This window comes from Rhinoraja longicauda, chromosome 1 (genome assembly GCF_053455715.1).
Source record: "Rhinoraja longicauda isolate Sanriku21f chromosome 1, sRhiLon1.1, whole genome shotgun sequence".
Lineage (NCBI taxonomy): Eukaryota > Metazoa > Chordata > Chondrichthyes > Rajiformes > Arhynchobatidae > Rhinoraja > Rhinoraja longicauda.
In genome coordinates, this window is record NC_135953.1 from 90,881,039 (window position 1) to 90,900,980 (window position 19,942).

General features: G+C 42.1%; 1 protein-coding gene across 5 annotated transcripts in view; it reads right to left on the reverse strand.

Annotated features, from left to right (window-relative positions):
- The window catches only part of fras1 (Fraser extracellular matrix complex subunit 1), a 427,133-nt gene that overhangs the window by 11,261 nt on the left and 395,930 nt on the right, over window positions 1-19,942 (reverse strand). For 3 of the 5 annotated variants that reach the window (XM_078402222.1, XM_078402240.1, XM_078402212.1), the window contains 8 exons: window positions 12,325-12,485; window positions 10,782-10,996; window positions 9,206-9,356; window positions 9,013-9,120; window positions 4,157-4,316; window positions 2,515-2,535; window positions 2,113-2,229; window positions 130-296 (listed from right to left, as the gene is read on the reverse strand). In XM_078402222.1, the coding sequence (XP_078258348.1) occupies window positions 130-296; window positions 2,113-2,229; window positions 2,515-2,535; window positions 4,157-4,316; window positions 9,013-9,120; window positions 9,206-9,356; window positions 10,782-10,996; window positions 12,325-12,485 (1,100 nt within the window). The remainder of the gene's footprint in view (window positions 1-129; window positions 297-2,112; window positions 2,230-2,514; window positions 2,536-4,156; window positions 4,317-9,012; window positions 9,121-9,205; window positions 9,357-10,781; window positions 10,997-12,324; window positions 12,486-19,942) is intronic. The other 2 variants (XM_078402250.1, XM_078402232.1) reach the window with 1 other exon arrangement.

Sequence of the window (19,942 nt, forward strand, 5' to 3'; positions counted from 1 at the left end):
TAGTGAAACAAGCAGCTGTTATCATAACTTGAGGCCAAATAAGCAGAGAGACATGAAAGGTTAGTCGTAATACAATCTCGTACATAAAGGCAAGACTGTGCTTCATGATATGTTTAAAAACCTGTGTACCCATTGAGAAGGCTCCTTTATAATCCATCTCAGCTAAAGACATCTCTGTTTCAGATGGATCCATCATAAAAACCTTTTCGTTATTGCAAAGGTGAAACTCTGTGTTGAGAGAGTAGACAACTGGAACTGGGCGATTTGTCTGTTGAAAGGCGATTGGAACAAGGAACCTTCACAGAAAGAGAATAATAATGTTAATGCACTGACTACTTCACAAGATGTTTATTTAAACTACCCAGGATAATGTAAGCAGCAACAATTACAGTGGCAATAAAAAACAATTCTTCTGAATTGGAGTCTATTGGTTCATTATTGTCATGTGTAATGAGATATTGAGAAAAACTTTGCATGCTGTACAGTGAAATCAAACTATATACGAGTATAATCAACCCATTAACAAGTAGAAAAGGTAGTGCAAATATACCAGAGTGCAGAATATATTGTTGCAACAATATAGCATTAAAAGTTACAGAGAAAGTGCAAATAAAGAAACAGTGCAAGGGTTGCAATGAGTCAGGTTGGGAGATTGGGAGTACACCCTCAGCTTATGAGAGGACCGCTCAGTATTGTGATAACAGTAAGGAAGACTTCAATCAATTCTTGATCTGATTATGTTTCCTCTCATTTTTTCATGAAGATTATTGTATGATCACTAGACATATATTATTGCATTACATGTTGTATATAGACATGTATTATTATATTAATTTTAGCCATCAAATAATATATGTGAGAATTGTATTGAAATAGCAAGGCTTAATTTCAACATATGGTGGAAATTGGAGATTTGGAGTGTATGGAAAAAGTGCTTTTTGAAGTGCACATATACTTTCAATCTGGATAAAGCCAATCAGCAAACATTATGCCTAGCACAATGCTAATGCCCAAATAATCAATTTTAGTGATGTTGTTTGAGGGATAAACATAGGCCATGAAAGCAGTGGCTGCTCACAGACCAGTCTGCCTTGAGGGATGACCACAGCAGCCTTTGTGCTTGTTTGGAATCAGAATGACACATGAGAAGTATGCTTAGGGATACTGGTGGTTGGGAAGGGGTGGTGAGTGAGCGTGATCCAGAGTGTTCTGGCAAATACTCTACAGTCGTGACAGTATCTTCTTGCAGTCTTAAGCACTGCCATTGCTCTTTTCATTATCAGTGGCATATTACAGATGGCTCTGCGTTTATGAGGCTAGAAAAGGTGCAGTGTGAAGCAAGCTGTGATCCTAACTCCAGCTTTGCTATAAGCAGCTTTAATTAATCTGAATTTTGCAACATCTATATACTAAAACTCTCGTTTGTTTGTGATCGAACTACAGCCAAAACGGTACACGATAGTGTGACAATTTTAGGCCCACCTTACTCACCATTGTTGCTTTAATGGTAATGCAAGTAGCTTTATTGAAATTGGTGTTATATTTTTAGTTATTCACATTTTAACGTTTAAATCTATCTCCCAGGGAGGGAGGGGGGAGGAGGGAGGATAAGGGGGGGGGTTGAGGGGATGGAGTGGGCGGGAGGGGAAGGGGAAGAGGGGGGAGGATGGAGGGGAAGGGAGGGAGGGGAGGGGAAGGGAGGCAGGGAAAGGGAGGGAGGGGAAGGAGGGAGAGGGGCAGAGAGGGGGGAGGAGGGAGGGGGAGGAGGGAGGGAGGGGGGTGGAAGGGGAGGGACGGGGAGGAGGAGGGGGGAGGGAGGGAGGGGGGAGAGGGGAGGGGGAGGGAGGGAGGGGGAGAGAGGAGGGGGGAGAGAGGAGGGGGGAGAGGGGGTGGAGAGGGTGCTGCACCAATGCAGGAGAGGTTTGGGCTCAATGGGTCCACTTGGTCTAGTTACACATTGTATCTTTAATTCTATGCCTGTTTAATGCTTAAAATGGCACAATGTAATTTTCTGTGACACTAAAAGATTCCAAGCAAAGTACATTTTGAACATTTTGTACTGAAGCTGGAAAAGTGAAGTGTTTGTATGGCAGGTTCCGAATAAGACCGTACTTTTCAGGAGCATGGGCTGTACAAGCCAATGGCTTATGCCCAGGGTCAATCCATGGCTGTGTTGGTTGGACAGTGCAGGGGATCAAAAAGATGGTGTACTCTCCCGAATAATCTTTTCTATGGATAAGAAAAACATTGGAAAGAAAATTAGCAAGTTAAAAAATTGCCACTGAATTATTTATATTAAATTGTTACTAATGTAACCTGATGCATGTCTATGCATTCCACCCCATAGACTGTTTAACCAAAGTTACTATATATATATATATATGTATACCATACAGTGAATTTAACATTTACTTGATGTCAGCATTTTAACAAATATAAATACTTTCCTCCATCCTAAAGGCTTATTAAAGTGAATGTCAGGCACAATCATAGTTTGCTGAGAGGTATACTCACTCAGTTTCAAATTCTGACAGGCTAAAAAACCACATAAAAATAGTCAGTTATGGCAAAGAACAAAGTCAATTAAAAGTACTAGAACTTTTAGCAGTACTTGACAAGTAGTTCAAACTGCTTGCCTCTTGATCCCACTCTGTCAGCCAATTGATAACATGCATGGTCTAATTTAATGTTACATACATTTTGTACTTATTACAACAATATAGACTCGATGTTGAGATATTTGGGATTATCACCAGGCCAGATCGCATTACTTGGAAGATCCAAATCTTTCTGGTTGCAGGTTCACAAAGGGGTTCTTCTCACTAACATATTAGATTAAAAAAACTGCACAAGTTGTCCAATGTATTTTTCACTGCATTATTCAGTCCCTATTATCCACTATACTATTGTTCAAAGTAGCAGTCACTGTAAATGTGGAACACTGGGATCATTCAATACAAAATGGCTTTATTATCTCAATGACTGCTGCCTATACTGGCAGAACAAAGTATTTGAATTCCTTAGCCCATTTTAACAATGGCACTAACGAATTTAAAATTAATTAATTAGTGAACAAAGGAAGATAAACAATAAACTTTGGCCAACCAATTCAGGCTGCAGATGTTCCCAGACAGAATCGTTCTCAATTTGTTTTTTAATCACAATCCATCCCTCTATCTAATCTCTGCATTAAAAAAACTATATAGGTATTAACACTGAAACATTCTGTGATTGCACTTCACATTGTCTGCTTTATAGTTCTGTTTTACACTTTCTGACTAATAATGGAAAACCACTGTGTAAATAAGAATAACACTCCCTAAAAATGCTTCATTGTAAGGATTTCCTTTATATGGCACATCCATAATTCCAAAACATATCATTTGATGAACCAAATTATCCGAGTAGTTTTATGGTACACTTAAAGCGTTCCATTGCAGTATCAGATACAAATGCATATGAAATATTCAACAGTATGACACATAGCATCTGAGGAAAGAGAAATTAATGTTTCCAGACGATGAAACGTTAACTCTATTCCTCCTTCAACAAGCCAGCTTGACTTGCCGAGTTAGCAATTCCTGTTGGCATATCAGATTTTCAGCAACTTCAGTTTAAAAAAAAAATTCAAAATAGTAATCAGTGCTGCTGATCATCTTTAAGTGAATAACCTGAAAAGATAAAAATGTGTGTCCTTTCCACCAAAGTTAAATATAACGCTATGGCACGGTGGCACAACAGTAGAGTTGCTGCCTTACAGCACCAGAAACCTGGGTTTAATTCCGACTATGGGTACTTGTCTGTACGGAGTTTGTACGATTTTCCCGTGAACTGCGTGGGTTTTCGCTGGGATCTCCGGTTTCCTCCCACACTCCAAAGACGTATAGGTTTGTAGGTTAATTGGCTTGGTATAATTGTAAATTGTTCCCAGTGCGTGTAAGGTTAGTGTTAATGTGCGGGGAACGCTGGTCAGCGCGGACTCCGTGGGCCAAAGTGCCTGTCTCCGTGCTGTATCTCTAAGCTTAAACCAAAAATATAGATTCTTTCGAAACATGGTAACACATAATTGAAAACAAGACTTACTGTCAACATTTTAAAATAAACTCTAAAACGTAGTATTCCATAAAATGTACTCAGGTATGCTTCTGTACTCTACCTGTTGTAGGAACTGGTCGCTCGCCACAGCTGATAAGGAGAATCAAAGGTCTGAGTGCTCCAGAGCAATTGCAGGTCAAATTCAATACCTCCTAAATGGTCAGGAGCCACAATCTGAGACTTCTGCCCCGGCAGTGTGTGATGGTCCATCACAAAGTGACCTGGAGAGGGGGATAACTTGCAGGTGAGCCTTATTCTCCCTCAGCTCAAAATGAGGTTATTTACTGTGAGTAACAACCCCAACAATACATGTACACTTCTAGTGTGACTTGTGAATGAACATCCCATCCATTAACCAGCGCAGTTTTAAACAGACTTGAAATTTTGACCAACTTTATCCCTTTATTATGTAAAGTTTTACTCTACTTATGGCAGGCTTTCCCCTTATTTGAAAGAACAACATCAAAAAAGAATTCTCCTTTGACTGGCCTACTCGCGCTTTCCATTTTGGACGTGGGAGGAGCTGATTTTTTAAAATAAGAGATTCCATTGTTTGGAATTCAGCCGCAAGGCCGGGTTGGCAGCCCTGATGAGAAGCTTTGATTCAGAACACTGTCAGGATTTCATGCCATTGCCTGCTGTATCCAAATCAGGAAGCACTCACAGTGCAATGTTCAGAGTAATTACACATGCCTTGAAAGTAAAATTAGACACAAGAGAAATATTTATTGGAACTTATCAAAGCCTCTTTTACTCCGCCATGCACTGCACAGAATGGCGATTATTTTCAATGGAAGGATTACTGCCTGAGCTGCATTTTAGCAAGGCCTCTATCTGCTGGTCAGAAACCTGCTGTGACTCTGTCTCAATTTTCTTGGTCTCGACCAACGGAGAGATTGTGGCAGCCACCCTGTGCCAAGGCTGCTCTTTTCTCAGAATCCAGTTCTGCGGGGAAGGGCAATGCAGCTTCTTGTGGGAGGTCTGGTCAGCATTGTTATTTAATGGAGGAGAAAGATGGATGGGCAGAGCTCCTGAGAACCTTCTGCTTAATGGATGGGTGGCAAGCGGAGACACTTTGGAGTCAATACATCCAATTGTGTTAAAGAGACTAAATAGGCAGGAACAATGAGGCAGCCCATGTCCCACTGGAAAACTCACATTATCACCTCTTCACCCTGGCATTGGTCAAGAGAGTTGGAGTGGCAAATCCACAGTTGGAGTTGGAGTGGCAGTAGAGTTACTGCCTCACAGCGCAAGAGACCCGAGTTTGAACCTGACTACAGGTGATGTCTGTACGGACTTTGTATGTTCTCCCCGTGACCGCAGGGGTTTTCTCCGGGTGCTCCAATCTCCTCCGACACTCCAAAAACATACAGGTTTGTAGTGTAATTAGCTTCGGTGAAAATTGTAAATTGTCCCTGGTGTGTAGGTTAGTGCTGGTGCATGGGACGGTCGGTGGTTGCCGTGGTCCCAGTGGGCCGAAGGGCCTGTTTCTGCACTGTATCTCTAAACTAAGTAATAGAAGGGAAATACTATGGATCCAACGCCGTTCTTAGTTGTCATTTGTTTAGACGAGGAAGGGAAAGCAATGAACCTCACTTCCTTAAAATAAGCTGAAATGTAGCCACTTTTAGGGACAGGGTTTCCTCGGAGGGGTACTCCTTTGTCCCAGGAATTTCTGAAACAAAGCAAGGGCTCAGAGGTTATGAATATTAGCAGGGATGAAGGTCTAGTTAACAGGGATTAAACTTAAAAAATGAAACTCAAAAAAGGCAGATGCTAAAAATCTGAAACAAGAACAGAAAATGCTGGGTATACTCTGCAGGTCGGGCAACATCTGCAGCAACCGAGTTAATGTTTTAGGTCGAAGCTCCATAGTCCAAACAGAATGAAACAAGTCATCTTATTGGTAGGCAGGCTGTTACTAAAGGGATGCTACACGGATCAGTGCTGGGGCCACAGATGCCAACTATCCATCCTTGTGACATTTCCAAGGTATCTGTGAATATGGAGATAGGTGAGGAAGTAAACTGCAGGGATACTAAGATAATCCATTGGGATATGGACAGGCTTTGTAAGTGGACATAAAGACAGCAGATAGGAGCTTAATGTGGGGGAACTATGAATTTATTTAATTTATAGAAAGAACAATAAAAGAGAATATATTTGAAAGTGTGGAAAATATAAATGTTGATATCCAGAGTGACAAGGTTGTCCATATTCATGAACTACAGCATACATGCAAACAATTAGCTTGGCAAATTACATGCTTTATTGGCCAGAGTTGGTATAATATAGTAATGATGTCATTTCAAGAGTAAGTCTTGTTGTCGCTGTGAATCTTTGGAATTGTCTAACCCAGAAGACAGAGGCTCAGTCATTATATTCAAGGTTGCAGTTGATAGTGTTTTGTGCTGCGATCCAGAGATGTGGGGATCTACTTTGAAAGTAGGGCTAAGGTCAAGGTTAATCCATGGTGGGTTTTCCAAGGATACCGCCCCTGAACTTCACATCAAAGGAGTAAAGTATTTTCTATCAAATTGTCAGCATTAACCCCATTCATACCTGATCATAGATAATATTACACACAAGTTCCATGATTGAAAAGATAGCACACATGGTACAAAGTGACTCAACAACTGAAGAAAACCACCCCAAGTGACAGACGCAGAAATAAACAACTAAGAAAAAATTCCAAGATTTAATCTTCATGTTTAAGAAACACACCACAAATCTGCTTGCCTCGAAGGTAGACACAACATGCTGGAGTAACTCAGCGGTTCAGGCAGCATCTCTGGAGAGAAGGAATGGGTGATGTTTCGGGTCGAGACCCTTTTTCAGTCTCGACCTGAAACGTCACCCATTCCTTCTCTCCAGAGATGCTGCCTGACCCGCTGAGTTACTCCAGCATTTTGTGTCTACCTTCGATTTATACCAGTATCTGCAGTTTTCTTTCCTATAAATCTGTTTGCCTTATTGCTCATGGTGATTCCATACTCTTGCCTCTCCGTGAACAGGGTTCATGGGTTGGAATTTCTCTGCTGTATATTCCACGTATGTGGATGGGGATCTCATTGAAACCTACCGAATAATGAAAGTCCAGGTTAGCGTGGATACGGAGAGGATGTTTCAGTCTAAGAGGGCACAGGCTCAGAATAAAAGGACGCACAATTAGAATGGAGATGTGGAGGAATTTCTTTATCCAGAGCGTGGTGAATTTGGGGAATTCATTGCCACAAATGGTGGTGGAGGCCAAGACATTGGGTATTTTTAAAGCCAAGATTGATAGGTTCCTGATTAGCAAGAGTGTCAAAGGTTACAGGGCCAAGGCAGGAGAATGGGGTTGAGAGGAAGAAATAGATCAGCCATGATTGAATGGTGGAGCAGGCTTGATGGGCCGAATGGTCGAATTCACCTCGTAAGTCTTATGATCATATGGAATTCCCTGTTATAAAGACTGAGCTATTGGAATTCAGGATGGAACCCAGATTTACCAAGGGTATTGCCGGAAATTGTGATCGGAAATGTTTGAAACGTTCTAGATCCACTTCTATCTATACATATATCAAAAGGCGTTACAACTGTGAGGAGATGTTCAAGTGCATTACACTCTTTTTTAGTTGGGTTTTTCCCTCTCTGTGAAATATGATAACCACCACATCTGGGTAAGATTCACAGCATCAGGGATATTCAACCTGGTTCCCCTTGTTGCAAGTCGCTCTTTCAACCTCAACATGATATCCATGTCAGAGACACGCTTAATGATGCCACTCCTCCAAAATATATCTTGGAGTATTGCTGGGCATTTAATATTACATTGTCCTGGAGGCACTTGTCCACACCAGCCAGCATGTCCCACCTACACTAGTCCCGCTAGCCCGCGTTTGGTCCATATCCCTCCAAACCTGTCCTATCCATGTACCTGTCTAACGGTTTCTTAAATGTTGGGATAGTCCATGCCCCAACTATCTCCTCTGGCAGCTTGTTCCATACATCCACCACCCTGTGTGTGAAAAAGTACCCCTCAGATTCCTATTAAATCTTTTCCCCTTCACCTTAAACCTACTTGATTCACCTATTCTGGGCAAGACACTCCGTGCATCTACCCGATCTATTCCTCCCATGATTCTATACATCTCTGTAATATCACCCCTCGTCCTCCTGTGCTCCAAGAAATAGAGTCCCAGCCTACTCAACCTCTCCCTATAGCTCAGACCCACTAGTCCTGGCAACATCCTCGTAAATCTTCTCTGTACCCTTTCCAGCTTGACACTATCTTTCCTATAGCATGGTGCGCAGAACTGAACACAATACTCTAAATGCGGTCTCACCAAAATCTTTGGTTTAACTCAAGCAGCAGTGACCCACGTGTCAGGAAGGAAAATCAATTACAAACCTGCATTTTTGACTTCTCCCCCATCCTCCCCATTTAAAATGAACACCCATCCTTCTTAAAACTCCCAAATTCTAGTCAGCAGCCCCCAACTCTCTGAATTGTGGACTCCTGTTACCCTGCATCTCTCAGCCTCCATCTCTCCCTCTCCCAGTCCACCACTCCTGAGCGTAATCCCGAAACAACCTGGTAGTGACTTCTTGCTTCCAATCCAAAACAATGCCACAACCATTGGGCATAACATTGGAGCCATGTCTGCAAAATATTCACAGCTGATGGTCAACATCCAAAACAATTATTAGCCTATTGCATCTGCCAGTCACAATGGGCTAAACATCATTTTAAAGATGTTTTACAACCTCGATGGTAACCCTGAGACAAACTGCCAGTGTGAATGTTATTATTGTCATGATTTATGGAATACCCACTTTCCTTGCAGAATATAAGTTATAGCAAACAGAATGTTAATCTTTCACCAAACCAGAGCTTTTCTGCTTTTTTTGTCCTTTAAAGTAAGTACTCACCTCTAAATTTCGCATGGGTCTTGAATTCAATGACTAAACGACCATCTTCTCTGATGTAAATCCTTATTATCTGAAGTTGTGCTGACAACACACTGTCGGTCTGAATTCCTGTGTTGACATAAGTAATGAGAAGCTTTAGGTGAATGAAGACAACTGAAACTAATCTAAACTTTTAGTGAGTCATCTGATGTACCTGTTCTCCACAGAACGGTGTCATAAAAGAATGAGAACTCCATCTCAGTGTGATGTTCCAGTGAAGCCCAGCCTCTTGGTGCTGTCACGTAAATGTAAGACACGTACAATGGCACTGACACGGTCAGGAATGACTGGGCAGAGTCTCGAACCTGCAAAATGATGCAGCATAAGTATATGTGTCACAGAAGACAATCTTTTGGCCATGAAGCCTTGCAACTTAAAAACGTTGTGTACAAACCATTTTAACCACGAGCCCAACTAAATCCATTAACACTCCTGAGAAACAATTTATCGTCTCTGCTTTCTTTCACCTGCAAATGCGTAAATTCATACCACTGGGCACAACACAATAAGAATGTTTAGTCTAGTTTTGTTCAGAGATGCTGCATGGAAACTGGCCCTTCGGCCTACTGAGTCCGCACCCACCAGCAATCACCCGTACACTAGTTCTATGCTACACACTAGAGACAATTTACAGAAGCCAAATGACCAACAAACCTACATGCCTTTGGAATGTGAGGAAACTAAAGCACCTGGAGAAAGCCCACGCAGTCACAGGGAGAATATACAAACTCCGTAAAGACAGCACCTGTAGTCAGGATCTAACCCGGGTCTCTGGTGCTGTAAGGCAGCAACTCTACCACTGTGCTGGCCTAATGTGCAAATCGACAGAAGGTCTACTTCAATTATCAATGGCCTAAATTGAGAAGATAGCCCAAATATAATGAACCACGATTGTATCATTGCATGGGATGGCTCCTCTTTGTAGAACACTTTAATTTGATGTCTTTATCTCCATTGTACCATGCTCACTCTGGGATAGGAACTTGAGTTTTCAAACAACAGTACAAGATGCATGATATCAATCTAACTGACTGATGATCTCAATGAAAAAATTCAAAGGTTCGGTTAAAATCAGGGCAAGATATTTCCCAATATCCAGGCCATGGTTCCTCCTTCAACCATCACCCCCAAAATCAGAGATGTTATTCATCTGTTTTTCTGTGTACGTTACCGACCAACTTTGCCTACAGGTCAGTAATTCAAAGATGTTCAGCTGAATATGAAGTTTTTGGAGATGTCCTGATCAAGTCTTCAGGTGTTATAAAATCTCTCTTATTGACACAGCTTTTAAAATTAAAGAAGCTGTTGGTTATAAACATCTCTAGCTGCTAAACATCTGCACAGAACTATGTGTATTTGTGCATTATTAAAAAAAACAATACTGACAATTTCCCTCTAATTATAACATTGTGTGACTTATTTGAAATTCCATTTAATTGGAATTAGAAAGCAAGCTACTTAAAATATGAACAGGCTGCTGGAGGAATTCAGCGGGTCAGGCAACATCTGTAGATGGATAGAAGGACCTTGACCCGACACATTGCTTGTCCATTTCCTCCACGAAAGCTGAGTTCCTCCAACAATTTGTTTTTTTTACTCATGATTCCAGCTTTGGTAGCCTCATGTCTTTCCTGCATAACATTTGGACTGCTGTTCCGAGTAGATGTTGTCCTATATATACCTAAGAATAAGCATCTCACCAACTCTCAGATTTTCCTTTCATGAATCACCTGGAAGTCAGCTGTCACAGAACCGCCACAGACATCAATCAGTTCTGTCATATCATAGTAGGCGTCAAACGTCCAGATGCAGCTCTTCAGGTTGAGGTGTTTATACAGTTGGATGGTTTTAGGTTCTCTTATGTTTGAGTCAAACTGGAATGGACGGTCGAACCCAGGGCCCAGACTGATGCTGTCATAGATGACATCATCCAAAAATCCAGAGTCTGCAAAACACACACCTTTGTATTATTGATCTTATTACTGGCTCAGCTGGCTATAGAAGTATTCCATCTGTTTAATATCACAGGAGCAATGTTTATTTTAGATGCATAAACAACAGAAAGTACAAAATCAGAGTGGTCATCATTATGTAATCCATCCAAATTTTAGGCTGCAGTCAGCTTTATACAGAATGCCTGAGAGGTGACTAAACTTACTAATTGTGGACAAAATCCAGAAACTGTAAAATCATGGTACCATTAGCACAGATATGGTTAGAATGTTTAACACCTTGCTAAAATATCAATTTCCTCCCTTTTAGCAAGATTTTGTATATTTTATATGATTTATTTTATGTACAGTGACAGGCAGTTAAATAATGTCAAATAAGTGACGAAACAGAAGTATTGATCTTACTGCTGAGAATTGTTTATTTTAAGGCTTGAAGGATTATAAAAGTTCTATTAATAGTGCTGATCACTTCTCTCCCATAAAGATAGTGCATTTGTCAGTATAGAAGTGTCTTAATATTTGGGCAGCAAAGCTCAATAAAATTGTCAAGAGCAAAAAATCCAGCTATCAACAAATGAAAATGGTTCAGTGCACAGAACTTTGCATATTCATCACTTCACTACTTACAATGGAAGCAGAAAAGTGCTAAATGAATACTCAAGCATTCCTTTGCCTCAGGTTTAATTATTAGTTAGTATTAGTGGAATGTCAGAAACATATGCACCAAACTATTCCAATAAATTTTGTCCGTGATGTATCTTTAGATGGACATAGTGGAAAAATGTGCAATAACTGAGGGAGATATAAAGTACAATGTTGCATGTAGTGTAAGAAAATAACTGCAGATGCTGGTATAAATCGAAAGTATTTATTTCACAAAATGCTGGAGTAACTCAGCAGGTCAGGCAACATTTCAGGAGAGAAGGAATGGGTCTCCTTCTCCCCTGAGATGCATGTTGCATGTAGTGGTCAGACCATGACTTGAATTAATTTTAGACAAGACATGAAATTCCTGTTATGAGTAATTATAGTGAATGAAACGTCATGAGTTTGCTTATTTTGCATTCATGATGAATTTTCTTCGTCAAAATTATTACAGAATTGCAGAAAATATTATCATCTCTTTGAATTGTTGGGTGGATATGTAAATGGCTGCTCACACTTCAGTCGTCTGGGAAACACAACGCATTAAACTTTTAACACGACAAAGCTTTTACTTCTGTGCCTTGCAATTTCTGTCCTTATTTTATATTAAAGACAGAGAAGGCAGGAGTTGCACAGGCGGCAGGCTGTGGTTATTTGAATGTGCTCATGGTTCTACCTGTAATGCTCCTGAGGTCCTTGAGTGTAACCAGATTGGAGCAGATGTGCTGGTGCCTGTATATGGATTCGGACAAGAGGAAGTGGAGGTTGTGCAGTGGCATAGTGGACACCAGAGGCAGCATACCATCCTGGTGAGGGATCTGCACAGAGATGTGAATTCTGAATAAAATAAATGAAAAAGATGTAAGCTTGTATCTGAATAACAAAAATTAAAATACATCATTTTTGCAATGAAGGAGGTAAGTCATGTAATGTACAATTTTAATACACAAAACATCTGTCTCTGATTTAGTTCTTTCATTCCCCCCTCCCCCCCAACCCCCACTCTTCTGTCCACAGTGTTGCCTGTATTGTAGACCTCCACTCTTCCTGGAGGCTAATGTTTGAAAAACTGGTCTATTTCCTAGACCTTTTAATTTTCTACTGATGTTTAAATACATTAAACATGGACTCATGAACTATCGGAAATAGGACAGTAATTATAAAATACTGATATGATCTACATACATGTCAATCATATCATTACTACATGATCATAGATGCACCACGGAAAGGGGCACATCAAGATCTCCAATAGACCAGTTTTTCAAAATCCGTGATCCCTGCGTTCCTAAATCACCAGCAGTAGACATTGCAAGATAATGTATAGAACCCACCAACGCCGAACCCACAAAATCCTTCAAATTCACTTGAAGGTTAAGCAAACCAAGCAAGTGTCCTCTCCCAGGCCAATATCCCCAGCATTGTGCGCATGACTACATGGTCAGCTGCCCAGGCCAGGCAAACATTCTTTGCATGACCGATACCAGGCTTCTAACACAGACCCTCTAATCTGAGCTCTGTCATCAGAAGAGATTACCAGGCAGAAAGGAAAAGATTCAAGGACGCGTTGAAAGTCTCCTTAGGAAAATGCAGCATTCCCACTGAATCCTGGGAACCTCAGGCCCTTTATCACTGAAGGTAGAGAAAGAGCATTCAGGATGGTATTGAGAACCTTATGTCCACTTATCGGGAGCACACAGAGGTACATGTCAATGCCAGTAGAAGCATGGTACCTCACAAACCACCCACCCGCGTGCCTGTCCCTTCTGCAGAAGATCTGGGTTCCCACATTCACCTCAGAGTGCACCGCAGAGCAGATAGAAAAAACGGAGGGTACAAGACGTTATCTGAAAATAATTGCAGCAGATCCCTATTTGCTTCTCACTGCTGTATCTGAGAGGTTACCAGATGCTGTAGCTGTGGAGAGATAACTTCAAAGATAGACACAAAATGCTGGAGTAACTCAGTGGGACAGGCAGCATCTCTCGAGAGAAGGAATAGGCAACATTTTGGGTCGAGACCCTTCTTCAAACCGAGTTACTCATACATTTCATGTCTATATGTAGTTCTGCCCGAGTCTCTGCAGGAATAGCCACTTCCTTCTTGAAAAAATGGCATATCATCATTGAAAAAATCTGCTCCAACAATGAAAGTGCGTGCTTCATTATATTACTCACTTTAATTAAAACTAAAGCTGAGAGACATTCACAGTGATTAAAATAACTGGCTCTAATTAAACAATGGTTTCAATGCTGGAGTTTCATTGTCCTTAGAGAGCTGGAGGGCAGCCAGGTCCCCACTCCTTATTCTCTGTAAGGCGAGCACTATATAGATCCTTCCCAGACGTAGACATTTAAAATTTACTCATTATAATAGATAAACTATACTTGAACTAAGTCATTTGCCTGCAAATTAGATATTGACCTGGAGTGGGATTTTCTTCATTGGCCCTCTTTGCCTGGCTGAATGTTTCAGTGTATTTTCTCCTCTTCCCTTTTCATACTGATTGAAGCTCTCAGATCTGGTATTCTGGGGACCAATGTTTCCCATGGTGCAGCGTTCTGAATCTGTGGTATAGATCTATTTTAATGAACCAATTCTAACTAAGATTAACCAAGATCTGTACTAATCTGTAGATAATTAACTATCAGTGCAACTTTTGTGATCTCAGTCGACACCATTTCCAACACGGAAAGCTTGGGTTACAGACTGTTCTCTGAATCCTTACATGACCCAGGGAATGTTTATACTTTAAAACAGTACTTCTGCTCAGCGGGTGATCAATAGGCAATTTTGGTGGTCTGACGTTTACTGTGGGCTGCCAACAGTCAGATCCCAAGGTGTTGGACTAGAGAAGTTCCGCTTGGAGTTCCTGCAACAGGTTGAGTTGAGTCTGAAGAAGGATCCCAACCCTAGACGTTGTATATCCATTCCTTGCAGAGATGCTGCCTGACCCGCTGAGTTACTCCAGCATTTTGTGTTTTACTGTAGATCCTGCAATCTGTGCCCTTGCTCTTTTGGCATCTTCTCCTTTGACATTATTACACTACACTTTTACAACAGAACCTGTCCTTTCTTCCATTGTCATTCCAAGTGGGCTGCAGTCTGCCCTCTCTTATATTAACGATTTCACTTTGTACCAATTTCCCTCTCAAGTCAAGTCAAGTCAAGTCAAGTTTATTTGTCACATACACATACACGATGTGCAGTGAAATGAAAGTGGCAATGCCTGCGGATTGTGCACAAAAAAGAATTACAGTTACAGCATGTAAATAAAGTTAATAAGTTACTATAATGTAGACAAAAATTTAGTCTCTGGAGTTATAAAAGTTGACAGTCCTGATGGCCTGTGGGAAGAAACTCCGTCTCATCCTCTCCGTTTTCACAGCGTGACAGCGGAGGTGTTTGCCTGAACGTAGCATCTGGAACAGTCCGTTGCTGGGGTGGCAGGGGTCCCTCATAATCTTGCTTGCTCTGGATCTGCACCTCCTGATGTATAGGTCCTGCAGGGGGACGAGTGTAGTTCCCATGGTACGTTCTCTTCTCACTTCCTCTCCTCAGGTAGTTTCACTTCTCCCCCCCCAAAAAAACTCCCCTCCTTACAGAGCAGTACATTTTGACACTGCTTTAGTCTCCTTCATTGCGAGCCTTAGTTATGGCCCATCCCACTGACGGGACAGGTCCAGCACAGTTTGCTGTGTATGTATGTGTGGTCACAGAACCCGGAAGACCTCTGAGCCTGGTCATCACACCACAGGATGACTCTGGGAGCAGAAACATCCTGATGTACAACCCCAGTACCAAGTGAATAATGTGGAGGGGAGCACTCAGCATCTTTCAAATAAATGAACTGAATGCTGAAACTATGAATTACCACAACACAGAAATGTGAAATTACAACTGATTAGACATTTTATATATAATAGTAGCTCCATTCACCTAAAAATTAGTCTGCATTTATTTTTGGTCCGATGAAATATCACAAACTGAAGAAGGATCCTGACCCGAAATGTTACCTGTCCTTTCCCTCTGCAGATGCTGCCTGAGTACCTCTAGCACTTTTGTGTTATGAAACATTGCTAAGTTTAGTGTTAGTGCTGATCATCTGGAGAAGAGGGAGCCAAGGAGAGTGGGATGAATCGCAATGTGAAATCACCAATGATACATAAAGGGGAAGGCAAACAGCGGGCCTGCTGGGCTGATAATGGATTGGAGGTCAGGTTCTGCAGGAAAAGTGGAAACATGCTTAGGGTCCAGGTCTCCTATTTCCCCACTTCTGATGTTGTCAGTGGATTGAAAAATGCAGCAATGAGCTTTTCACGATAAACTGTATCTGTTGGGCCTGTACTGCTGAGAATCTCTTCATACGCATTTCCCAGAAACATGGCTTTTCCCATGTGGAAATTCTTCACATACACCACAACAAAGTTGCATCTTGAGGAAGTGGAAGTATTTCCTGGTCAAAGGAATGTCCCAGTTCATCCTGTGAATCGTTGTGGGCACTGCTGGCAAATCCCACTGCCTCCAAAGCCTTCTGTTCATCAGTGAAGATAAAGTAGATGAAGTTATCTGAAGAAAGCTCTTGACCCGAAACGTCACCCATTCCATCTCTCCAGAGATGCTGCCTGTTCTGCTGAGTTACTCCAGCATTTTGTGTCTATCTTTGGTCATCTCTCCACAGCTACAGCATCTGGTGACCTCTCAGATACAGCAGTAAGAAACAAATAGGGATCTGCTGCAATTATTTGCAGATACTGTGGCAAGGAGATTGAGAGTCAATGTGACATTGACCTACATGGGAAGTACAGTTCGCCATGAGCGCATGGCAGGTCTTAAACATAGAAAACGGCCCTTCCACCCCATTGTCCGGGCCAGGTTCAACTAATCTCCTTGGCCTACATATGATTGATATTTCTCCATTACCTGTCTATCCATGTGCCTATTTAAATGCCTTAAATGGCAATATCCTGGCAGCGTGCCCCAAGCACCCATCACTCTCTGTGTAAATAACTTGCCCCGCACATCTCCCTTAAACGTCCCCCTCATAATTTTATACACTTTTATCAGGTTTCCCCTTAACCTCCGGTGTTCCAGGGAAAACCAGTCGTTATGGCTAATATTCTAATCCAGGATGCACTCTGGAAAATCTCTTCTGCACCCTCTGCAAAGTCTCCACATCCTTTCTGTAATGGGGTGATCAGAACTACACACAATACTCCAAGGACCTATTAAGCTGCAACATGACTTTCTCCCTGATACTCAATACTCCGACAGAGGAAGGCAAGCATTTCATACATCTTCTTTACCACTCCATCTACTTGTGTTGCCACTTTCAGGGAGCTGTGTACCTGGATCCGAGATCCCTCTGCCTATCAATGCTGTTAACAGTCTTACCATGTGATCATAGCCTTGGTAAATCTGACTGTGATCATAGCACATCAGAGAGGTCCAGATAGGATGGGTGATTCTGAATATTCCCAGGCAAGAGGCTCTTCACTGAAGGACATATATTTGCCTCTGCACTGCCACCAACCCACTGAGCATGCAATCATTGCCATTACAACCCCTCCAGTAACTGAGTGCTGCCATCAGAGGCATTAACTGAGGCATCAACTGAAGGAGTTTCCCAGCAGCCAAATGCTGAATAGATAATGGCTCTACTGAGTTCATTCGCAACAAGCATATTAGTTCAGATTAGTTTAGTTTAGAGATATAGCATAGAAATGGGCCCTTCAGCCCACCGAGTACACACTGACCAATGAACACTCCTACACTCGTTCTATACAATAGACAATAGACAATAGGTGCAGGAGTAGGCCATTCAGCCCTTCGAGCCAGCACCGCCATTCAATGCGATCATGGCTGATCACTCTCAATCAGTACCCCGTTCCTGCCTTCTCCCCATACCCCCTCACACCGCTATCCTTAAGAGCTCTATCCAGCTCTCTCTTGAAAGCATCCAACGAACTGGCCTCCACTGCCTTCTGAGGCAGAGAATTCCACACCTTCACCACTCTCTGACTGAAAAAGTTCTTCCTCATCTCCGTTCTAAATGGCCTACCCCTTATTCTTAAACTGTGGCCCCTTGTTCTGGACTCCCCCAACATTGGGAACATGTTTCCTGCCTCTAATGTGTCCAATCCCCTAATTATCTTATATGTTTCAATAAGATCCCCCCTCACCCTTCTAAATTCCAGTGTATACAAGCCTAATTGCTCCAGCCTTTCAACATACGACAGTCCCGCCATTCCGGGAATTAACCTAGTGAACCTACGCTGCACGCCCTCAATAGCAAGAATATCCTTCCTCAAATTTGGAGACCAAAACTGCACACAATACTCCAGGTGCGGTCTCACCAGGGCCCGGTACAACTGTAGAAGGACCTCTTTGCTCCTATACTCAACTCCTCTTGTTATGAAGGCCAACATTCCATTGGCTTTCTTTACTGCCTGCTGTACCTGCATGCTTCCTTTCAGTGACTGATGCACTAGGACACCCAGATCTCGTTGAACATCCCCTCTTCCTAACTTGACACCATTCGGATAATAATCTGCCTTTCTATTCTTACTTCCAAAGTGAATAACCTCACACTTATCTACATTAAACTGCATCTGCCATGTATCCGCCCACTCACACAACCTGTCCAAGTCACCCTGCAGCCTTATTGCATCTTCCTCACAATTCACACTACCCCCCAGCTTAGTATCATCTGCAAATTTGCTAATGGTACTTTTAATCCCTTCATCTAAGTCATTAATGTATATCGTAAATAGCTGGGGTCCCAGCACTGAACCTTGCGGTACCCCACTGGTCACTGCCTGCCATTCCGAAAGGGACCCATTTATCCCCACTCTTTGCTTTCTGTCTGTCAACCAATGTCAGTACCCTACCCCCAATACCATGTGCTCTAATTTTGCCCACTAATCTCCTATGTGGGACCTTGTCGAAGGCTTTCTGAAAGTCGAGGTACACCACATCCACTGACTCTCCCCTGTCAATTTTCCTAGTTACATCCTCAAAAAATTCCAGTAGATTTGTCAAGCATGATTTCCCCTTCGTAAATCCATGCTGACTCGGAATGATCCTGTTACTGCTATCCAAATGCTCAGCAATTTCGTCTTTTATAATTGACTCCAGCATCTTCCCCACCACTGATGTCAGACTAACTGGTCTATAATTACCCGTTTTCTCTCTCCCTTCTTTCTTAAAAAGTGGGATAACATTTGCTATCCACCAATCCACAGGAACTGATCCTGAATCTATAGAACATTGAAAATGATCTCCAATGCTTCCACTATTTCTAGAGCCACCTCCTTAAGTACCCTGGGATGCAGACCATCAGGCCCTGGGGATTTATCAGCCTTCAGTCCCATCAGTCTACCCAAAATAATTTCCTGCCTAATGTGGATTTCCTTCAGTTCCTCCATCACCCTAGGTTCTCCGGCCCCTAGAACATTTGGGAGATTGTGTGTATCTTCCTCAGTGAAGACAGATCCAAAGTAACGGTTTAACTCGTCTGCCATTTCTTTGTTCCCCATAATAAATTCCCCTGCTTCTGTCTTCAAGGGACCCACATTTGCCTTGACTAATTTTTTCCTCTTCACGCACCTAAAAAAACTTTTGCTATCCTCCTTTATATTATTGGCTAGTTTACCCTCGTACCTCATCTTTTCTCCCCGTATTGCCTTTTTAGTTAACTTTTGTTGCTCTTTAAAAGAGTCCCAATCCTCTGTCTTCCCACTCTTCTTTGCTATGTTATACTTCCTCTCCTTAATTTTTATGCTGTCCTTGACTTCCCTTGTCAGCCACAGGTGTCTCTTACTCCCCTTAGAGTCTTTCCGCCTCTTTGGAATAAATTGATCCTGCAACCTCTGCATTATTCCCAGGAATACCTGCCATTGCTGTTCTACCGTCTTCCCTGCTAGGGCCTCCTTCCAGTCAATTTTGGCCAGCTCCTGCCTCATGCCTCTGTAATCCCCTTTGCTATACTGTATATCTGCACAATAGCGACAATTTACAGAAGCTAAATTACCTATAAACCTGCACCGTTGGAATGTGGGTGGAAACCGGAGCACCCGGAGAAAAGTCATGTGGTCACAAAGAGAACATACAAATTCCACACAGACAGCACCCATAGTCAGGATTGAACCCAGGTCTTTGGCGGTAGAAGGAAAAAGCTCTATCGTTGCGCCACTGTGCCTCTGTGCACCAGTCTACATCAACGTGGGTGGAAAAGCGCAGCGCATGATTCATAATGACATTAGAAGTGAGCTTAGTACTGGCAAGGTTACAAA